General features: G+C 41.6%; 1 protein-coding gene across 1 annotated transcript in view; it reads left to right on the forward strand.

The window, feature by feature from the left end:
* LAMA2 (laminin subunit alpha 2) overlaps nucleotides 1–23,579 on the forward strand; it is a 1,107,608-nt gene that overhangs the window by 715,229 nt on the left and 368,800 nt on the right. Inside the window, exon 24 of the mRNA XM_030196530.1 lies at nucleotides 8,030–8,266. Within this exon, the coding sequence (XP_030052390.1) occupies nucleotides 8,030–8,266 (237 nt within the window). The remainder of the gene's footprint in view (nucleotides 1–8,029; nucleotides 8,267–23,579) is intronic.

Raw genomic sequence — 23,579 nt, forward strand, 5'->3', positions numbered from 1 at the left:
ATTATATATACAAAACAGTGTGTACAAGAGAAATAAACATATATTAAATCTGAAAATATGGGGTACATTAGAGGAACTTCCTGTTCATACACCCATCGTACCGGCATATATTTAAAAAATGTCAACTCCTTGTTTTAGTAAATTAGCATCTTTGGTTTCCCACTACTTTCTCAGCTTATCTTATCTTTTCCACGTATTGCTGTCTTTATTCCTCTTTCTGTGATTTCTTACAATTTATGAACAATAACCATTCCCCTAAACTTTTCAGCTAGAAAACCATAATGACTTCTTTATCTTCTCATTTTTATTCATTATCCTAACAAAAAGGAATATCAGTACTTAACCGGCAAAGTGCTGACTCCATCCTCGGAACGCCCCCAAAATAGCCGTTTCTCACTAATTTCAGTGGTGATAACCGGTCAAGTGCTGCTGACAATTAGGAAATTGCCCCAAACAAGCAATTTAACTGGTCAACGGCTGTTTCTGGCCAGTTATTCGCTTTGAATATTGACCCAATAACTTTCAAGGGTTTTCTCATGTTTGTTTGATGGCGGCTGTATTTCTGTAATGTGCACTCTAAATATTTTTCTCACAAGCAGTGGCATACAAAGGGTGGGGGCCGTGGGGGGACAGTCTGCCCTGGATGCCCGTTGCAAGAGGGTGCAGGGAGCTGCCGTGCAGCTGTCGGCTCCACTGGTTCCTTGCTCTCTCTGATGTTAATTCCTGTTCCGGGACAGGGAACCCTGTTGGCTCTGCCAGTTCCTTGCTCCCTTTAACGTTACTTCCTGTTCCGGGACAGGGAATCGCTGGAGTCGAAAGTCGCACAGCTGCTCCCTGCGCCCCCAGGAGGTAAGAGCAATGCACTTGGAGGGGGGAGGTGATGTGGCGGGGGGGGGGGGGGGTCATGATTCACGGGGGGTGATGCGCCAGGGGGGGGGTGCAGTGGTGATCCACCCTGGTGTGGCAATCAACCTAGAAACACCACTGCTCACAAGTCTGCGTTCTCGGCACACTCATTTTCTAGTATGACTAGCAGATGCTAGGATCATCTTTAAGCAGTGGGGATCATCCCTGGTCTCTTCTTGTCTTTTTTGTATGAATGGATGAGCATTACAGAAATGTCAACACACAGCCATCTGCATGAATGATACATTCGATGCATCGTGCCTTTTAGTATGGTACCAAAAACTTCCCAGCAGTGAAAAGTGAATAGTGTACAGAGTTAAGCAGCAGAGCTAGTCCTGGGAACGTCTTTATTCACAGTCTAGAGTAGACAGTGATATCTAAAAGCACCTTCTTGCATATTGGGTTGACATTTTCATAACTTTGTTAGACAATTACTTATGTAATGCTTTCTCACATGGTCTAGTTTTTATACCAGACCTCTTGTTTTTAACATTTTCCCTTAGCGTTTTAATTCTTTTTTTCATATGTGACTGACTTACTGCACATGGGTTTGTCCTTTGCATAGAGAGGTTCTTAACACAGAAATCTGTGTCTGAAATTTGTGATGCATTTTCCCAGAAATATTTTTTTCTTCATCCAACATTATGAAACCGTCTAGACCTCATCATTATCCAGGAAACAAATTCAAAATAAGTCTTGAAAAAAATGTTAGCCCTGTAAATTATTTGATATTGAGGGATTCTGTTTTCATCTTTCATTTATTTAGATTTAAGAAATACATTTTATCGTTACATTATTGCTTTTTATATCAGAACTATGGTATATTATTGCTCGCATTATCGCATACATTTCCTAGTTTCTCTTGAATACAGACTTAAGGGACAGGTGTTGTACAGTGCTAGGGAAACTGCAGAATTCATCATTCACTTCTTTAATATCTCTGCTTATTAAGTGATAAATCTGTCACTGCAAATAACAGGTTCTTGCAATTTTCAGACATGTTTAATACAGCATGTATGAGTATCTGGCCTTATGCTTATTGTAGCCAGTTAGAAGGTGCAGAATTGTGTCAGGCACTCCATTTCATAAAGAAACTCCAAACCGCTCAAAATACCGCTGCCAGACTTATTTTTGGAAAAACGAGATACGAAAGTGCCAAACCTCTACGCGAAAAACTACACTGGCTCCCGATCAAAGAACGCCTCGCCTTTAATATCTGTACTCTAGTGTATAAAATCATCTACGGTGAGACCCCGGGATACATGACAGACCTCATCGACCTACCAGCCAGAAACACTACAAGATCAACATGCACATACCTAAATTTCCATCGCCCAAGCTGCAAAGGACTTAAATATAAATCAACCTATGCATCCAGCTTCTCCTTTATAAGCACGCAACTATGAAATGCACTACCAAACGCCTTGAAAACAACTCACAACCTATCTAACTTTTGGAAATCACTAAAAACAAATTTATTCAAAAAGGCATACCCTACTGACCCAACCTAAACGTCTCGATCCTGCAACACAACAAAACTAATACCCGTTCAGGTCACACCTCAACACTTCCTCCTTATTCCCTGATGTGTCTATCATAAACAAATCTTCTACAATGCCACTTTGTATCTGTTATACCGGAATTGGCGATCGCCATCACGGTTACTATGTAAGCCACATTGAGCCTGCAAATAGGTGGGAAAATGTGGGATACAAATGCAATAAATGAATGAATTTCATGTCTGTAGCATGATCCAGTGGAAAACTGAAACACTGTCCCAGTTTACTCAGTTACGGTGTCATTTCCTGTGTCATTTTACATAGTAACATAGTAACATAGTAGATGACGGCAGAAAAAGACCTGCACGGTCCATCTAGTCTGCCCACGATAAACTCATATGTGTATACCTTACCTTGATTTGTACCTGTCTTTTTCAGGGCACAGACCGTATAAGTCTGTGCAGCAGTATTTCCCGCCTCCCAACCACCAGTCCCGCCTCCCATCACCGGCTCTGGCACAGACCCCGTATAAGTCTGCCCTCCCCCATCCTAGCCTCTCAACCACCAACCCCTCTTCCCCCCGCCACCCAATTTCAGCTAAGCTTCTGTGGATCCATTCCTTCTGCACGGGATTCCTTTATGCCTGTCCCACGCATGCTTGAATTCCGTTACTGTTTTCATCTCCACCACCTCCCGCGGGAGGGCATTCCAAGTGTTCACCACCCTCTCCGTGAAGAAATACTTCCTGACATCTTTCCTGAGTCTGCCCCCCTTCAATCTCATTTCATGTCCTCTCGTTCTACCGCCTTCCCATCTCCGGAAAAGATTCGTTTGCGGATTAATACCTTTCAAATATTTGAACGTCTGTATCATATCACCCCTGTTCCTCCTTTCCTCCAGAGTATACATGTTCAGGTCAGCAAGTCTCTCTTCATACGTCTTGGAACGCAACTCCCATACCATCCTCGTAGCTTTTCTTTGTACCGCTTCCATTTTTTTAACATCCTTCGCAAGGTACGGCCTCCAAAACTGAACACAATACTCCAGGTGGGGCCTCACCAACGTCTTATACAGGGGCATTAAAACCTCCTTTTTTCTGCTGGTCACACCTCTCTCTATACAGCCTAGCAACCTTCTCGCTACGGCCACCGCCTTGTCGCACTGTTTCATCGCCTTCAGGTCCTCAGATACTATCACCCAAGATCCCTCTCCCTGTCCGTGTCTATCAGGCTCTCCCCACCTAACACATACGCCTCCCTTGGATTTCTACTCCCTAAGTGCATCACTTTGCATTTCTTCGCATTGAATTTTAATTGCCAAACGTTAGACCATTTTCCAGCTTCTTCAGATCTTTTTTCATGTTTTCCACTCCCTCCGGGGTGTCCACTCTGTTGCAAATCTTGGTGTCATCCGCAAAAAGGCAAACTTTACCTTGTAACCCTTCGGCAATGTCACTCACAAATATATTGAACAGAATGGGCCCCAGCACCGATCCCTGAGGCACTCCACTACTCACCTTTCCCTCCTCCGAGCAAACTCCATTCACTACCACCCTCTGGCGTCTGCCCGTCAACCAGTTCCTAATCCAGTTCACCACTTCGGGTCCTATCTTCAGCCCTTCTAGTTTATTCAAGAGCCTCCTGTGGGGAACCGTGTCAAAAGCCTTGCTGAAATCTAAGTAGATGACGTCCATAGCACGTCCTTGATTTAATTCTCCCATCACCCAGTCAAAGAATTCAATGAGATTCGTTTGGCACGACTTCCCTTTGGTGAAACCATGTTGTCTCGGATCTTGCAACTTATTGGCTTCCAGGAAATTCACTATCCTTTCCTTCAGCATGGCTTCCATTACTTTTCCAATAACCGAAGTGAGGCTTACCGGCCTGTAGTTTCCAGCTTCTTCCCTATCCCCACTTTTGTGAAGAGGGACCACCTCCGCCATTCTCCAATCCCTCGGAACCTCTCCCGTCTCCAAGAATTTATTAAACAAATCTTTAAGAGGACCCGCCAGAACCTCTCTGAGTTCCCTCAGTATTCTGGGGTGGATCCCGTCCGGCCCCATGGCTTTGTCCACCTTTAGCTTTCCAAGTTGTTCATATACACTCTCTTCCGTGAACGGTGCTCTATCCACTTCGTTTTCAGGTGTACTTTTGCCAGTCCCTCTCGGTCCTTCCCCAGGATTTTCTTCAGTAAAAACAGAACAAAAGTATCTATTTAGCAAATTGGCTTTTTCTTCATCATTTTCTACATAGCGTTTTGCTGTATCTTTAGTCTCACAATCCTCTTTTAGTCTTTCTCCTTTCACTAATATACCTGAAGAAGTTTTTGTCTCCCCTCCGTACATTTCTAGCCATTTGTTCTTCCGCTTGCGCCTTCGCCAGACGTATCTCTCTCTTGGCTTCTTTCGTGAGCACCAGATCCAACGTGGCTCCCTCCCTCGTGGGTTCGTTCACCATTTGTCTGAGCAGAGCACTTTGGAAAGCATCCACAATCTCTCTACTTCTTTCCGATTTTGCAGACGGAACCTTCCAATCTACATCCGGCAGATTAAAATCTCCCAACAGCAGCACCTCTCTTTTCTTCCCCAACTTTTGAATATCAGCGATCAGATCTTTATCTAGTTCTTCCAATTGTGTCGGGGGTCTATAGACAACACCCACGTGGACCAAGGTTCTATCCTCTCTTTTTAAGGTGATCCATATTGCTTCTTCCTTTCCCCACTTCCCTGTCATTTCAGTTGCTGCGATATCATCTCTCACATGCAGAGCTACTCCTCCACCTTTACGTCCCTCTCTATCCTTCCTAAAAAGATTATAGCCTGGTATGTTTACATCCCATTCATGGGAACCATGGAGCCATGTCTCTGTGACTGCAACTATGTCCAAGTCAGTCTCCAACATCAGGGCTTGAAGGTCATGAATTTTATTGCTTAGACTGTGAGCATTTGTGGTCATTGCTTTCCAACTACATTTCCTAGTATGTGTTTTGGGTTTAGTGATTTGTGAGTGTCTTTTGTCTTTGGGTACCTTCTCCTCTTTTTGTTCCCTCTTCCCTTGCTTTTTCTTTTTTTTCTGCTTCAATTTTAGTTTCAGGAACATCACAGTGCTGTAGTGGAGCAAAAGAATTTTGTAGTGGCAACACTTGTGCGGGCGGATGCTTCCAGGAATGTTCATTTTGTTCATCTTTTATGTTTCGTTTTGTTTTTTTTGTTCTGGGATGAATATTGTCAAGAGGGCACACTCTTCCTATTGGCAATGAATGTACTCTCCAGGGGAGGGATGACCTCTGTTCTGGCTCCTGGAGAAGGGCTTTCCCTGCAGGCTGTGGTGTATGTAAGTTCTGAGGCGACTGGAAGGCTGATTTTGAAGGGTGTATGCAGCCATTCATTTGGATTTCCTGCCTCTGGTGTTAGAGGAATGGAAGAAAGGGAAAGGGGCTATGTTGCCATTTTGTCTTTGAACAGAATTGAACCAGGAATAATTCGGCTGGCGGAAATCACCCTAGACTCCATCTGGAAGCCCTTGAGGCTTTATATAGATTTGCACTGGTTATGTTAATTCTGCTGTACAGAATTCAGCTATTTGCCAGGCTTTGCAATCTCAAGTATTTGCCCATACTACAAAACTTGAATAAGTTATTACTGAAATCACTTTGATTAAGGCAGTTCAGGCCACCATAATTCAGGAGAGAAATATTCTCCTCAGGAAGATTGAGACCAGTGATAATTGTACAAGACCATTGAATCTAAGAGTATTAAATTTCCCATAGTCTTTAGTAACACCACCGAGAGGATCTCATAAATTTCTTAAAGAAGTAGTGAAACCTCCACTTCATAAGATATACTTTTTGCCTGTTAAAATGACTGAGGTGGTTCCAGAGGTTATGGGTCCAGTTGGCAATAGAGGTTTGTGTGGACTGCTGGGATGTAACTGGAATTCTGGAACAATCTATTCTAGAAGTTACAGGAAGAACTACACTGTTGGTTTCATTCCTATTTTTGCAGTATAGAAAGACAGTTCTACGTTTGTGTTTTCATCTATAAGACATAATTTTTAGGAGGGACAGTCCAGATTTTTCTAGATATCTACAAATGGACTCAGGACAGGAGAAAACAATTTATGGCCCTCAGACAGAAGGCGGTATCACTGGGGGCCAGATTTATATTATGTTTTCATTGTAAATGTTTGATTTAGATTATGTGCAATGTATTCTATGAACCATCTTAATTGTGATTTTTATCCGGAGTCTGATGCATCTATGCATTCAACTGATGGTAGTTCAACATGGGATAATACTTAGAAATGGTTTAGTCCACCTTTTACGTGCTCCTTTTTAGTTATTTGTTGATACGTTGGCTCCCTCTGCTGTTCTTTATTCTTGGTTTCTCCAAGTTAGTGAGCTATAACATTGTGATATTGTTTGTTTTTCTTTTTTATTGTATACATCTAGCTTTAAGAGCTTCTGGAGCCCTTTTACAAAGGCACGGGAGGGCTAGCGCACACTCAATCGGCACTACCATTGGGGTAGCACATGCGCCTGGCAGTAATTCCAATTTTGGCACACAGTGAATCCCGCTGTAGAAAATAATTTTCTTCTTTCTACCGCGGGGGGGGGGGGGGGGGGGGTGTGCCTGGCGGTAAACGGTAGCGCGCCCATGTTGGCGTGTGCTGCATGGTTACCACATGGGTAGCAAGTGAGCCCTTGCTGCTAGATCAGTGGGTGGCAGTAAGGGCTCAGGCCATAAATTACCCCCTGCCTTCAAATAGTATATCCCCTAACATACATACCCATGCAGAAAATGTTTGCTTTGTTCCTTATTCCTCAGTTCAGGAATGAGGATCAGAGCAAAACGGCAAACAAAAAAGTTGGAAATTCAGAACAGGTCCTTTATATCCAGCCACTATCAACTAGAGTTACTAACTGTTAGCATGTGACAGCATTGTAAATGAGCATTATGAGAAATTGGTCTCTTTGCATAAAATGGGATGCGTGGTAAAATAGCACACATTAATTGTGTAGCACATTAGTAACTTTATTACACATCTTTAATATTCAGTGGGACTGTGGCCAGTTAAAGTTATCCAGATAAGTGGTGCGTGGTTTCTCTGAAGATTTCATTACCTGTTGCTTCACGAAGTGGAAATCATGCATATTTAAAATGTATGCAAATAAAAATATCTGACAAAGCATTGTGGGCCTTTCATCCAGTTCTGAAAATTAGAATTATCAGGCAAAAGTCCCTCAGTGCCTCTTCTACTACGGCACGCTAGCATTTTTAGCGCACGTTAAACGTCTCTAACGTTTAGCGCACCCTAAATAGTAGTGTGCGCTAAAAACACTATCGCGCCTTAGTGTAAGACCCCCTCAGTGCCTTAGACACACATTTTGCTTGTGTGAATTTCTTTGGCAATTTTCCTCCTTGAAGTTGAACAAAATGAAATCCTTGGGGAAAAGGTGTGTTACAGATGTGTTGAATCAAAACTTTGTAAGAAAACTATCCTGCAGGTTTCTATTTCACTATAAAAATATCTGCCCCTAAAATTGTGCCTATTGTATTTATTATTTCATTGAAAGATGAAATTGGATTCCGATCTGACCTTTCCTCTTTTACTTTTGCTTTGCAGGCTTGTGATTGCAGTGTTTTAGGATCACTGACCTCCCAGTGTAATCCAGACACTGGCTGCTGCTTTTGCCGCCCGAGCTACTCTGGGGACAAATGCAATGAGTGTAGGTTGGGATTCCGGAATTTTCCAGAATGCACTCCCTGCCACTGCTCAGTGGCGGGGACCGATGTCAGCACCTGTGACCTGGAGATGGAGAAGTGCTCATGTGCTGATAGGACAGGAGCCTGCAGCTGCAAGGTAATACAGCATATAATGCTGAGGAACTCGCTCCAAAACATGGCAAGTCTAGTGCCTCCCACTGCCAGCTTGTTTTTATTTGCACAAGTTATATGGGTCTTCCTTTAGACAAGGGGTTCTCAACCCAGTCCTTGGAACACACCTAGCCAACCAGGCTTTCAGGATACCACAAGAGAGACTTACAGTCTACAAACAAAACTCTCTCAATATTATCAGGAAGCAAACTAGACAGGGCCAGGGGTGTAGCCAGACCTCAACGTTTAGGGGGTCCAGAGCCCAAATGGGGGAGCACAATTTGGCCCATCCCCCTGCCTCAACCCCACCCCGCTGCAGCCCCACATACCTCGGCTTATGGGGGTCCCCAACCCCTGCCAGCTGAAGCCTTTCTCCAGCGTTGTTCTCTGCGCATTGCCTGCTCTGCTTCCTCTCACTTTCATAGCACAATAAATTTGATTATTTTTGGCCATGGGTCTTTCAAATTTTCAGGCCTTTCACCAGAATCCTGTGATTTTCATCAATCTGCGACAGCAATAGTATTATGATATTATTGCCAGAGGCCTCCAAGCACCATTATGAAAATGGGATTCATTAAAATTTTTTAAGAAATGGGAAAAAAAAGCTTTACATTATAAGTTAATAAACTCATAGGGCCCAATATTCAATTATCTGAGCAGGAGCCGCTCATACCTAGTTATGTCCCACTTACTGGGCCAATACTAGATTATCCAGTTAATGCCATTGAAAATCCAGACAGACCATCTTTGCACTGTCTGGTAGTCCTGGAGTCTTCTGGGTGGGTGGGTGGGGACCAGAATTTATCGAAGTATCAGGGATATTTAGCTGTTCCTAGTTAATTGGATAGTTATCTGAATACCAGCACTGAATATTGCAGATACCAAGATAATGATGCTAGGTATCTCTATAACTGTATTTTCAACACCCTTCTCCGGATAGCATCGGGTACTGAAACTCCAGGTATATCTTTAAATGCTGCAACCAGTGTTTAAGAAAAACATTGAGTACAGGGGAGAGAGGGATTCTGCATGAGTTCCTCAAATATAGCTTTTAAACCTTTTTAAAACACACACACACACACACACACACACACACACACACACACACCTTTATGAGTTAAGGTACAGTAAAGTTGAATTAGTCACTTAACATAAAGGAGCTGATGAGTCAGGTCCAGTGTGTTCCTCTGGCCTTCCCATATTCACTGAAGTTTGGGTTCTAACATAGTAGTAACATAGTAGAAGACGGCAGAAAAAGACCTGCACGTTCCATCCAGTCTGCCCAACAAGATAAACTCATATGTGCTACTTTTTGTGTATACCTTACCTTAATTTGTATCTGCCATTTTCAGGGCACAGACCGTAGAAATCTGCACAGCACTAATCCCCAGATACCTCCGTAAAAGTCACCCAGCCTTCTTGCAAACCCACTGCTGCTTACTACTCATATTGAAACTCAAAGTTCAATGAAAATGGGGGAAAAAAACAACAGATACATATTTTTTTAAACAACCTCACTGACTTTTGAGAACTGTGGGGATTATTAAAGTTGGTTTTATGTCATAGATGGAAGCCTAGATATATAGCTTAAATATTGGTGGTGTAGGAAGATAGCAAGACTTGAAATGGCCTAATAGCAGAAATGGTGGAAGTCGCACCTGTGACAATTTTGGGAGAAATATGTAGGACATCATTTACTGCATTATTATGTTACTGTGATAACATGCACTGGGTAAAAATGGGATATTTCTACTTGCACACTGATCACTTTACTGATTTAAGATTACTTTCACATATGCTACGTTTTCTGTAGATACAATAAGCTGACATCATTAGACAGCTTTGTATTCCATTTGCACTCTACAGTAAAATCTGAAAAATATTGTTTTATAGCCACAAGCTTGCCTTTTGATTTAAATGTTTTATTTATCAACATTTCCAAAGATTTTTTTTTTCAAGTGAAACAGATGTCACAGTATTACTGCTAGGGTCAGGCTTCCATATATGAGTAAAATGGAAGTCTGACTCCTAGCAGTAAAACTGCAATATTCCACTAGAGGTTTTGATGGCCATTTTTAAGAACTGGAGGACACAAGGTGGGAGCAAGTGGACTTTGCTCTTACCCCACCAGGGACCACCATTAAGCTTGGAACTGGGTATAGGATTGGGATTCAGGGGCTTGTAACCCACCATTTTTGAGGGTCTTGAGATCTGGGGGGAGAGTATAGGGGAGGCTGTGGGGGTGTCTGCAGGCAGGGAGGGGTGTGGTCAAATGTGCTGCTGGGAAGGTTGGGTGTTCTTTTGAGGGGAATGGGTCAGTTGCTGTCAAACAGGGTCAGGTGTGCTACTGGGGGAGGGATCAGGCGTGCTGCCAGGGGTCTGTGAAAGCTGGCATTGGGGTGGGGACTTAATTTGAGGCAGGTGCTGGCATCACAGGGACTTGAAACTTTGGGATTTACAGCTGCCCTACTACATATACGTAGATGTACCTTGGAACAAGTATAAATTCCAATGTCCAGGTTTCCCAATACAAATGTGGATTAATCAATAAATGCAAATAAAAATAAATAACTTTGACTGCATACTGAAGAAGCAGTTATAAAAATACAAAAGAGCAGATTTAGCTGAGAGTGCTTTATTATATATCCGTTCAGAAGCTGAAGAAACAGAACTGAGGATCTGTGCCCGGTTAGGGCTGCACATGCTCAGAACTTTAAACTGACTTCTGAGCACTCTGACTGGCTCTGTCCTGGTGCTCTTGGATGATGTCATACACTTGTATGCTTGGCTCAATCCTACTTGACAATAGAAAAAAAATACACATGGAAGTTTGATCTAGTTGGAGGCATTCTCAGGGGTTTAGTTTGGGTGGTGCAGAGGCAGACTTGGGATATGCATATGTGCTTGCAGAGAACATATGTACACATTTACACCTTCTTTGGAGCCAGAGTAAATTTGCGCACTATTGTGGCTGGATCTGAGACCCTTTTTTGGAGACACCTGTGCTTAAAATAAGCACCTCTCTACTTTTCACATAGACATCCTGTTATGAATCCAATCCCTTAATATGTATTTTTTAATTGGGATTTATTAACTGCCTTTATGAAGAGGTGGTGCACAGCAGGTACAGTATGACATAAACTTTATAATTGTGTTAACAGCATAACAATAGTAAAATAATGGAATCTAAGCATAAGTACAGTCAATGAGGTAAACTTGGAAATAGCAAATTAAATTATAGTATTAAGAATAATGATTGTGTCAGAAATATAAAACAGCAGAATATGAATAATACCATAATAAACAGAATGAAATAATACATTTTTAAAACGTGTCAGAAGTCATTGTCTACAAAAAAGAGGAACGCTACTGTGACTAACTCCAAAGATGAACATCAACAAGTGAAGAGTCCAGTGTAAATATTTAAATAATCAACACAATGTATTAAAATTCCAAATATTCCTTTATTCTCAAATATTATCTTCCTTTATATATAAAAAGTAGTTGTGCATTTAGCTATGGCTCGATGATGGCCAAACCCGTTTCACTTTACATGCTTCATCAGGAGCCATGCATCAACTTTCTTATAATATCAAACAAGATGGTATCACATATTTTTGTGATCACATTGCATCTTATCAAACCCCAATTCTTTCATGCAGCATTCTTAGCTGGGGTTTGATAAGATACAATGTGATCACAAAAATATGTGATACCATCTTGTTTGATATTATAAGAAAGTTGATGCTTGGCTCCTGATGAAGCATGTGCAAGTGGGAGCTTCCGTGATAGGGTGGCCATGGCTCTTTCCTGCCCTTCAGTAGCTACTAGAAATACTCTAGTAAGTGCCAGGGGGAGTATTCAGACATGCATGGTCTTATTGATTTGAGAGTGGGAGGCAGAGAGGTTCAGACTTGCCCAAATCGTAATTAACTGGATATGACCCCCTCAATCTATAATCTTACCTGCAAATTTACATGCTTGGGGGTCAGTTGTATATATGGTGCAAAAAAAAGTGCTGTTCTATAAGCCACGCTTAATTAGGTGCGGTGTATTGAATAGTACTTACACCCAGGAATCACACCTAGCTTTAGATGCGGCCATGGGCACAAACTGAAACATGGTGCAAATCTTCACGCCTAAATTAGGAGCATTTCCCCCTGATTCTATAACTGCATGCATTAATTTTAGGAATGCCCCCATTCGTCCCATGACCCTCCTATTTCCGCACCCCCTTTTTGAACTCCTGTGTAAAATTTAGGCGTGTATGTTCCAATTAAATCTAATAAGTGCCAATAATTGCTTGTTAACAAGCCAGCTATTGATGCTAATTAGCTCGTTATTCAATTAAATTGCATACACATATTGGGTGCATGCCCAAATTTGCAAACAATTTTTATAGAATTTAGGGCTTTATGTTCAATTTTGCACACATAGGATATAGAACATTATGTGCATGTGATGCCATTAATTAGGCCATAATTGGCACTAATTGGATTTAATTGCTAATTGGCACAAATTTACACTTACTTGCATAACTGCACTCAGTCCCTATTCTGTAATTTTAGCGCACAGTTTCTGTTGCATGCAGTTGCAGGGGATGTGTACATGGGAGACATATGGTGTGATGTGGCGCCCCCCCCCCCTGGGGATTTGCCCCACAGACATTACATAAGTAGATAAGTATTACCACACTTAGACAGTCCAAAGGTCCAACAAGCCCAGTATCCTCTTTCCAACAGTGGCCAATCCAGGTCACAAATACCTGACAAGATCCCAGAAAAGCTCAATACATTTTATGATGCTTAACCCAGAAATAAGCAGTGGATTTTCCCAAGTCAATTTAAAGGTGTATGGACTTTTCCTTTAGGAAGCCGTACAGACCCTTTTTAAACCCCACTAAGCTAACCGCCTTTACCACATTCTCTGGCAATCAGTTCCAGAGGTTAATTACATGTTGAGTGAAGAAAAAATTTCTCCGATTCGTATTAAATTTACTACTTTGTAGCTTCATCGCATGCCCCTTAGTCCTAGTATTTTTGGAAAGAGTAAACAAACAATTCACATCTACCCATTCCACTCCACTCATTATTTTATAGACCTCTATCATATCTCTCCTCAGCTGTATTTTCTCCAAGCTGAAGAGCCCTAGACTCTGCAGCCTTTCCTCATAGGGAAGTTGTCCCATCCCCTTTATCATTTTCGTCGCCCTTCTCTGCACCTTTTTATAATTCCACTATATCTTTTTTTAAGATGCGGTGATCAGAATTGAACACAATATTCGAGGTGCTGTCGCACCATGGACCAATACAAAGGTATTATAATGTCCTCACTTTTGTTTTCCATTCCTTTCCTAATAATACCTAACATTCTATTTGCTTTCTTAGCCGCCACAGAACACTGAGTAGTGTATTTCAACATATCATCAACAACGACACCGAGACCCCTTTCTTGGTCGGTGACTCCTAACGTGGAACCTTGCATTACGTAGCTATACTTTGGGTTCCTCTTTCCCACATGCATCACTTTGCACTTGCTCACATTAAACGTCATCTGCCATTTGGACGCCCAGTCTTGTAAGGTCCTCATGTGATTTTTCACAATCCTCTCGCAATTTAAGAACTTTGAATAACTTTGTGTTGTCAGCAAATTTAATTACCTCACTAGTTATTCCCATTTCTACATCATTTATAAATATGTTAAAAAGCAGCGGTCCCAGCCCAGACCCCTGAGGAACCCACTATCTACCCTTCTCCATTGAGAATACTGACCATTTAACCCTATTCTCTGTTTTCTATCCTTTAACCAGTTCTTAATCCACAATACAACACTAACTCCTATCCCATGACTCTCCAATTTCCTCTGGAGTCTTTCATGAGGTACTTTGTCAAACGCCTTTTGAAAATCTAGACACACAATATCAACTGGTTCGCCTTTATCCACATGTTTGTTCACCCCTTCAAAGAAATGTAATAGATTGGTGAGTCAAGATTTCTCTTTACTAAATCTATGTTGGCTTTGTCTCATTAATCCATGCTTTTAAATATGCTCTGTAATTTTGTTCTTTACAATAGTCTCTACAATTTTGCCCAGCACCGATGTCAGGCTCACTGGTCTATGATTTCCCAGATCCCCTCTACTACTACTACTACTATTTAGCATTTCTATAGCGCTACAAAGCGTATGCAGCGCTGCACAAACATAGAAGAAAGACAGTCCCTGCTCAAAGAACTTACAATCTAGTAGACAAAAAATAAAGCAAACAAATCAATTAATGTGTAGAGGGGAGAGGAGGGTAGGTGGAGGCGAGTGGATACAAGTGGTTACGAGTCAAAAGCAATGTTAAAGAGGTGGGCTTTCAATCTAGATTGAAAGCCCTCTGGAACCTTTTTTAAATATCAGCGTTACAAGGGCCACCCTCCAATATTCTGGTACCACGCTCGATTTTAAAGATAATTTACATATTACTAACAATTGTTCCGCCAGGTCATTTTTCAATTCTATCTTTACTCTGGGATGAATACCATCCAGTCCAAGATATTTGCTACTCTTCAGTTTGTCAAATTGCCCCATTACATCCTCTAGGTTTATAGAGACTTCATTCAGTTTCTCTGACTTTCAAGCTTCAAATACCATTTCTGGCACCGGTATCACTCCCAAATCTTGCTCAGTGAAGACCAAAGCAAAGAATTCATTTAATCTCCCCGCTATGGCTTTGTCTTCCCTGATCGCCCCTTTTACCCCTCAGTCATCTAGCGGTCCAACCGATTCTTTTGCCGGCTTCTTGCTTTTAATATACCTAAAAAAAATTCTTACTTGTGTTTTTGTCTCTAACACAATGTTTTTTTCAAAGTCCCTCTTTGCCTTCCTTATCAGCGTTTTGCATTTGACTTGACATTCCTTATGTTGTTTTTTGTTATTTTCAGTCGGTTCCTTCTTCTATTTTCTGAAGGATTTTCTTTTAGCTCTAATAGCTTCCTTCACCTCACTTTTTACCATGCAGGCTGTCGTTTGGTCTTCCTCCCTCCTTTTTTAATACATGGAATGTATTTGGCCTGGGCTTCCAGGATGGTATTTTTCAACAGCATCCACACCTGATGTAAATTTTTGACCCTCACAGCCGCTCTTCTAAGTTTTTTTTTTCACCGTTCTTCTCATTTTATCATAGTTTCCTTTTTGAAAGTTAAATGCTAACGTATTGGATATCCTGGGTATACTTACTCTAAATCTAATATCAAATCTGATCATATTATGATCACTGTTATCAAGCGGACCCATCACCATTACCTCCTGCACCCGATCATGTGCTTCACTAAGGACTAGGGCTAGAATTTTTCCTTCTCTTGTCGGTTCCTGTACCAGCTGTTCCATAAAGCAATCCTTGATTTTGTCAAGGAATTTTACCTCCCTAGTATGCCCTGATGTTACATGTACCTAGTGTAATCCAGAGGGTACAGGGAGGGTTGTATTCCACAATGCTCTGCAATTCTCCCAAAATCCTCTGCGTCTTGCAGTGTGGGTTTGTAATCCACAGGGTACTGGGAGAGCTGTAATCCACAAGGCTCTGTAATTCTCCCCCCACCCACCCCAAATCCCCTGTGCCTTGAAGTCTTCTCTCCAGGCAAGACCCAGGGGTTAAATATGCTTCCTTTCCTTCCTTGGATTTAGCCCCCCTCAAATACCCAGCTCCAACCTAGGCAGCTGCCTGGTCCTGCTGTCCAGGCATCGATCTCTCCCTGGGGTGCTCCCCAGCTGCTCTCTCCTAGTTTTTGGCCACTGCCTGTGACAATAGTTCTGCAGCGAGGCGAGTCTCTCAGTGTTTCACCGAGTCCACACTAGAGTCCAAACTGTATCAAACTTCCAGACTGAGACAGTCCATTCACCCAGTCTGCCTTTCTCTTCCTTCCCACCCCTGAAAGGGCAACAGAGTAGCCATGCTCTTTTACACCCCCTTCTCCCAGGTTCCTCCGCCTTGGTCCGGTTAAAGAGCACGCTTGTTTCTCAACAGAAATTAAACAGTTCTCTGGTTCTCCCTTATTCTCCTTTAACACAGTCACAATAAACACACTGTGGCTTGTTCAGCTTCAACCTTTGCTCCAGTCCCCTCCCCTCCCACTAGCAGGCTAGGGAATGTAAGGGTCCCACCCTTTCCCTGTCATCACCAACTCCTGACAACCTCCCCCCTTGACCCAGGTTGAAACCTTCATTTATTCATTCACTGCTGATGTAGCCACCTTTTCCCTCCCTTCTTTAGGCCGGAGAACCAAGCTACCATCAGCCCTTTTAGCTCTCTACCTTTAACTTGAGCCACAGCAGAGATGTTCATAGGCTCCTCTTCATAGGCGGTCGGTCGGTGGCCCAACTGTTTGGGGAGGCTAAAGGGGGTGGGGTTAGGGGCGGGACTGGGGGGTGAGGTTAGTGGCAGGACAGGGATGGGGTTAGGGGCGGGACCAGGGGTGGGGTTAGGGGCGGGACCGGTGCAGGGTTAGGGGCGGGGCCGGGTGGGGCTTACGTCCATAATTGTCTGACAACACACAGAAAAAATAAGTAAAAATAAAAGTTACAGTTAACACGTGTAGAATGTTTGTACGTTTGGGAAGCTTGCCAGGTGCCCTTGGCCTGGATTGGCCGCTGTCGTGGACAGGATGCTGGGCTCGATGGACCCTTGGTCTTTTCCCAGTGTGGCATTACTTATGTACTTACGTACTTAATAGATTGCTAGGCTCTAGAATTTTAAAAATTCTCTTTATTCAATTTCACCAAAACCAATGAACATAGTACTATGTCTTCCCTTTTAAACATAGTTTCTAAGCTATCATGACTAAGCAATGTATTCCTGTTCTATAAGAGTAAACATAGGACACCCTTCCTTCACTCAATAACAGAACTCTTTTCTCCCATAGAAATGCCCATCTGTCCACATCTTCAGGACTTTCCACTTTCTCATGTAACAACACCCTCTTCAAACACAGCGTTTTAAAAGTGGTTCATACCCCTTCCTCTTCCCCACTTTCTTAGGGCTTTCCACTTTTTCATGTATCACATCTCTAAGACTGATTCTTGTTCTAGCCTTTCCTTTTCTTCCTGTGCACTCTTGCATCACCCAGGGACCTACTTCCAAGCTAGGTTTCCTTCCCCCCCTTTTCAAGCAGTGCACCATATAGCAGACTGGCTTTTTGCCCTTCTCCATTAAAAGTTTCCTTTCCTATACAGGTAGCTGTGTCCCTTACATTGCTAAAGAGCTGTCTTTTATTCCAGCTTTCCTTACTCCTAGGCAAGCAGCCTACCTCTGGGGAGTCTGACTGACCTCTTGTCACCTCTCCCTTACTTTAACTGCATCACCATGTTCCAGGGCTTTCCTCCTGCCCTTCATCTGTAGATCCTTAGCAGCCAACTTCTCTCTCTCTCTCTCTCTCTCTCTCTCTCTCGCTCTCTCAAACTTAGGGGCAATAACTCCTAGCTGGTTTATTGGGCAACTGTATTTGAAACCTGGGAGCTTTTATGAACTAATAAAGATTCATTCCCTGCAAATGTTTGTGCCTACAATTCCCAGAAGACTTCCCATTCAGTTTGTCAAATAGTCCTACCTTCATGCCCTGTCTGGTAAGTTTCTGGTTTAGCTTTTCCACTTTTCCTGAGAGATACTGATTCATGGCAGGTTTTCCTATCTGCTCATGTCCTCCATAGCCTGTCACAATGGGTAGGGCAGGGGCTTGCCTAGCACTTACACAATAACTTTATAGAACATCATTTATGTTACGACTGACATATTTTGGTGTGAGCATGTGCACCTTCAATTGACATGACGTAAATCTCACGCCTAAATATCGGCATATAAATGAAGACTTATGCTAGTATTTTAGAATGGTAACTATATGCATAACTGTTGTGTTAGAATATGATATGTTATGTTATAATGGACCTATAACCGCTAAATCCTTCTATTGAGGTTCTAAGCGAGATACAAAAAGATGCCAAAACATTTTATCAGGAATTATAAACAACTGTTCAAAACTGCTACTTAAAAGAGTTAGGGGTCCTTTTACTAAAGTGCGCTGAAAAATGGCCTGCGGTAGTTTAGGCGTGTGTTTTGGGCACGCGCAGAGTCATTTTTCAGCGCACCTGTAAAAAATGCCTTTTTAAAAGTTTTTTCCCAAAAAGGACGTGAGGAAAAATGAAAATTGCCGCACATCCATTTTGGGTCCGAGACCTTAACGCCAGCTTAGCAGTAAAGTCTCACATGGTAACTGGGCGGTAATGGCCTATGTGCATCAAATGCTACTTGGTGTGCGCCCAATACGCGTGTCCAAAAATAAAAAAAAATTTCGGACGTGCTTATCGGACACACGCCAAAATGAAGTTACCACAAGAGCCACATGGTAGCCGGGGGTAACTCCATTTTGGCGTGCGTTGGGCGCACATAGACGCTTAAGTGGCTTTGTAAAAGGGCCCCTTAGAAAACAAGTAAGTCTTCAACATTTTACAAAAGGAAAAATAATTTGTTAAAGAACGAATTTCTGTAGGGAGATCGTTCCATAAATGCACAGCAAGATACATAAGAGTGAGAGAAAAGTGCTTTAAACCTGACATGTCTAACAGATGGAAAGGCCAAAAGCTCTTAGCATGAAAAAGTTTGGTACCTAACTATAGGCGACCTTTCTAGAATTTATTTCTGTATGTATGGCCTTATTTTTTCCCATCATTGTCCCCTTTGATCATAATCCCAGGAGTATAGGCTTGTGAGTTTGGAGGCCAATGCTAGTAAGTGAAAACTAATCACAGCTCTTGAGGTGTTGCTTACATTCAATGGATAACACAGCTTATAAAGTTTACCACAAGTTGTGCCATTCATGCTGCATGATAATAAACTGCTTTCTATGCGTTTGTATGCTTCACAGCTCATTATTATTTAACATGCATTGCAGTAAAAATCCCTGCGCTAAGCTGTATTAATTGGCAAATAATGTGTGTCATTGCCATAATGCAGCTTATTAAATAGGGGTCTTAAACTGTAAGCCACCTGGGTCAGGGAAATGTCTGCATGTACCTCAAACAGAGGTAGTGCTGAAAGGTAATTAAACATAAATATATATTTAATGAAACATAAAATATGATGGCAATAAAGGCCCATCAGTCTGCTCATTTTCCTTCCTCTCCCTTCATGACTAATACGTTTCCTAAAATCCTGCTGTTAAGAGGAAATAAATCTGTGTTAGAGGGCTTCTGATAGTAGCACACAGATAGTTTTCACAGATGTATTTTGTATACAATTCTAAGGAACCCTTTTACTAAGCTGTGTTAGGCTTTAATGTGCACCTAACGCAGCTTAAAATGGCATACCATGGGACACGCTCAGGCCATTTTAGCGCATGCTAATCCATGTGCTCAAAAATGCTTCTACATTTTGGGGCAATAAAACAAAGTAGAGGAGACAACAAGAGGCGCAGCTCTGGGAATATATGTGAAAAAATCCCACAAAGGTAATTGTCCAGGAGAAAACCTTTATTTACACCAGTATGGACCCGACACAGGACCGTGTTTCAGCAGGGCAAACCTGCATGCCTCATGGGTCGTAGAGACACTACAAAGAAAACAATAACATTTAAAACAGTGTGTTACAACATCATATTTAAAAATTAAAATATTAATATGAACATGTAGAAAAATAAAACAATGAAAAAATAACACAAATCTTGCAGCAATTTTTGTACTTTATATTTTTGACTTACAGCAAGTTGTCACAGTCCATTGCAAGGTTTGTGTTATAGTAGATGATGGCAGAAAAAGACCTGCAAGGTCCATCCAGTCTGCCCAACAAGATAACTCATATTTGCTACTTTTTGTGTATACCCTACTTTGATTTGTACCTGTGCTCTTCGGGGCACAGACCGTATGCACTATCCTTATTATTTTTTCATTGTTTTATTTGCCCTTGTGGTATGCCTTGTTGAAGAGATAAGTCTTCAGTGACTTACGAAAATTGATTAGGTCGTAAACTGTTTTCAGGTCAAATGTATACCTGACCTTGATTTGTATCTACCATTTTCAGGTCACAGACCGTAGAAGTCTGCCCAGTACTAGCTCCGCCTCCCAACCACCAGCCCCGCCTCCCAACCACCAGTGCTGCCACCCAATCTCCGCTAAGCTCCTGAGGATCCATTCCTTCTGAACAGGATTCCTTTATGTTTATCCCACGCATTTTTGAATTCCGTTACTGTTTTCATCTCCACCACCTCCTGCGGGAGGGCATTCCAAGTATCCACCACTCTCTCCGTGAAAAAATACTTCCTGACATTTTTCTTGAGTCTGCCCCCCTTCAACCCCATTTCATGTCCTCTAGTTCTACCGCCTTCCCATCTCCAGAACAGATTCGTTTGCGGATTAATACCTTTCAAATATTTGAACGTCTGTATTGTTCAGTAGTGGCACTATTGCTCAAATAGTGCACTCTATTGCTTGATACTACATACTATTCTCAGTAATGGCACTGGCTCTCAATAGATGCACAACTGAAGAATAATACCCAGAGTATTAGTGTCCAGTATTGATATTTCCCCTTACCCGCCCCCCCCCCACACACACACAATTAAAACGTCTGAATAAAATGAAAGATCCAATAAAAGACTTCGGAAACCAAACCAAACAAACATTTTTGGCCTCCATACCCCAAATAAAACCTTACGATAATTCTTGGCTATAACTGAAGCAAAACGGGGCTTGTTTTCTAACTTACATTAGGTGCTAATGTGTGCTTAACGCAGTTAAAAATGAAGTACCGTGGGACGCGCTCTGAGATGTGCATGCCTTAAGTGCTAAAAAATGTTTCAAAAAAATTTTGAAGGGGTGTGTCAAGAGCAGAGAATGGACACTCCTAAACTAACCAGTTCATCTGTCTATATTACTGCGTGCAACTTGGCTGGCACAGCAGTATTGTGTGAGCCTTTACCACCTATAAAATGGGTGGCAATAAATGCATAGGCACTAATTTTTCTAATTAGTGCATGGCCATTCATACAGAAAATAGAAAATTGGCCATTTTACGGCTGCAGTAATAATAGCCTTAGCATGTGGGAAAGACCCACGTAAGGGTATGCTAAAGCCGCTTTTTACCACAGCATAGTAAAAGAACCCCAGAATTTGTGCTAGGTTAAAGCAGGTCCTACAATACTGTCTTCCCTGATGAAAAGCACATGTGCCCTTTGTGATATTACAGGGAAGGGGATATCTGAAACTCAAACCCTCCTGATACTTTTTGTCTCTGTATTACAAAAATAAAACCTGGTTATATTTTTAAGGACTGTAGTTTGTTAAGTAATCATGCTATTAAGGTACCAGCAAGGACTGAACATTTAAGTGCTTGTTTTCCCTTAAGAGCCCCATTATGTTTTTGTGGATTATATCTTTGTTCAGCCCCACACCTAAATTGCAGTCAAAGCCATCCAAATATAGGGCTCCTTTTACAGAGCTGCACCACTGATTGGCGGTGCGCTGAATGTGAAGAAACCCATGGGAATAGAATGGGCTTCTTCGCATTCAGAGCATCACTAATTAGTAATGCAGCTTTGTAAAAGGAGCCCATTGTTTGAATTTTATGTTTCAACAATTTTATTGATGATAATTCCAAGCACATACATCCGAAAGGTATTTATACAACTTTTTCATATACAAATTATGTGCAATAACCACAAATACTCAACTTTTAACAAAGTTTTTTATCCCCATCCTTTCCCATCTAATTAATGAAAGGTGATAGCATCTTTGTCTTCCACCTGTTCTATTGATAAATCATCGAAATACCCAAACCAAGAAGTCCATATTCTGCCAAGTGACAACCAAATTTTCTTAATACAAACATCAAAAACTGTTGAGTGTATATAAATATAGAAATTATAAAGCAAAAACACTCTACAATGTTATAGTAGTTTAAGCACTTTAATCAATTGTATATGGATATATATATATCTTTAAAATAGGACACCACTGTATTGGCTGGCATCATAGGCTCCTCCAACTTCCGAAAAAACCAACAGAGTAAAAACTTCCAGAGACATTGACTCATGGAAGAAAAAGTCTGTAGTCAAAAAACGGAAGAGGGGATAATAACATACCAATTTGATGATTAAAGTGCACCAATCTAAACTATATCTATTGATCAGGACTTGAAAAACTCAAATCAATGAAGTGTAACTGTAACTTCAAACTGTCAGGGAACCCCACGCTTTTAACTTGACCTTAAGGAGAACAAATAAACTGCCTAGTATAACTTTTTTCCTTTTTTTCTATAATAAACAGAGAAATATATAGTCGTCACAACTCTGGCTATTAACTGTAATCTTTCATCCTGAAAAGCATAACATCTCATAAGACTACATTTAACTTAGCTTTCGGTGAGTTTTTAAGCCATGGTGACTCCAATATCTCCCCTAATGTTCTAAACCGTGAGGACTCCGTATATGTACAGGTCATGAAAATATCCTTAATCCCCCAACCGGATCTGTATAACTGTTCACAAAAAATTCTTCAAAATATATCTTTTTAGTTCTTCCAAGTGTGACTTTCAATTTCTCTCAATTTCTCAACAGTAAAGGGACCCATCTGTTTCGCTACTTCTTCAGGAGAAATGTAACATAACAGAAGACTGTTTTTCATTTCAATCCATCTCGATTTCAGTACAAAAATGTCATTCTCGTCTCCACTAAATGCTAATATTCCTCCCTTTCCCCTAATCACACCCAAAGCCCTCCTTCTCCCATTGTAGCCGAAACCTATAATTGTATAATAACCCCATAAATGAGTACACCCTCTGCACCCCATCCCAAAACCCCCATCCACCCCCTTCTGCTCCAAAAAGTAATTTTCTCAACCCAGCAGTGTGAGTAAGGAATATGGGGCCCCTCGTCAAACCCTTATGAGCATTAATGTGAGCCTGATAAGGCCCCAAGTTTATTAAGAATATTACTACGGGCCCGATGTGCCAAATTACATATATATCGTTCCCAAGTGAGATAGAAGCTACGTTGTGTTTTGAAGTTATTTTGGAATTCCTGAAATTCCAACATGAGTAAAGCATGGAATCTATTGCGCCATTGCCAATATGAAGGAGCCTCTGGTTGAGTCCAATTTGCTAAGATACATTTCTTTCCAATAAGATATGCCTTATGAATCATGGCATTTTGGTAGATAGTCCCGACCCCCAAGGGGGGACAGTAGGCAAAAGGCTCTTTAAATATTTCTTCTTGTCTAAAAGCATGTCCTCAATTTCTTTCTCAAATTTATTTATTTATTAGAATTTATTTACC

Source organism: Microcaecilia unicolor, chromosome 3, assembly GCF_901765095.1.
Source record: "Microcaecilia unicolor chromosome 3, aMicUni1.1, whole genome shotgun sequence".
Lineage (NCBI taxonomy): Eukaryota > Metazoa > Chordata > Amphibia > Gymnophiona > Siphonopidae > Microcaecilia > Microcaecilia unicolor.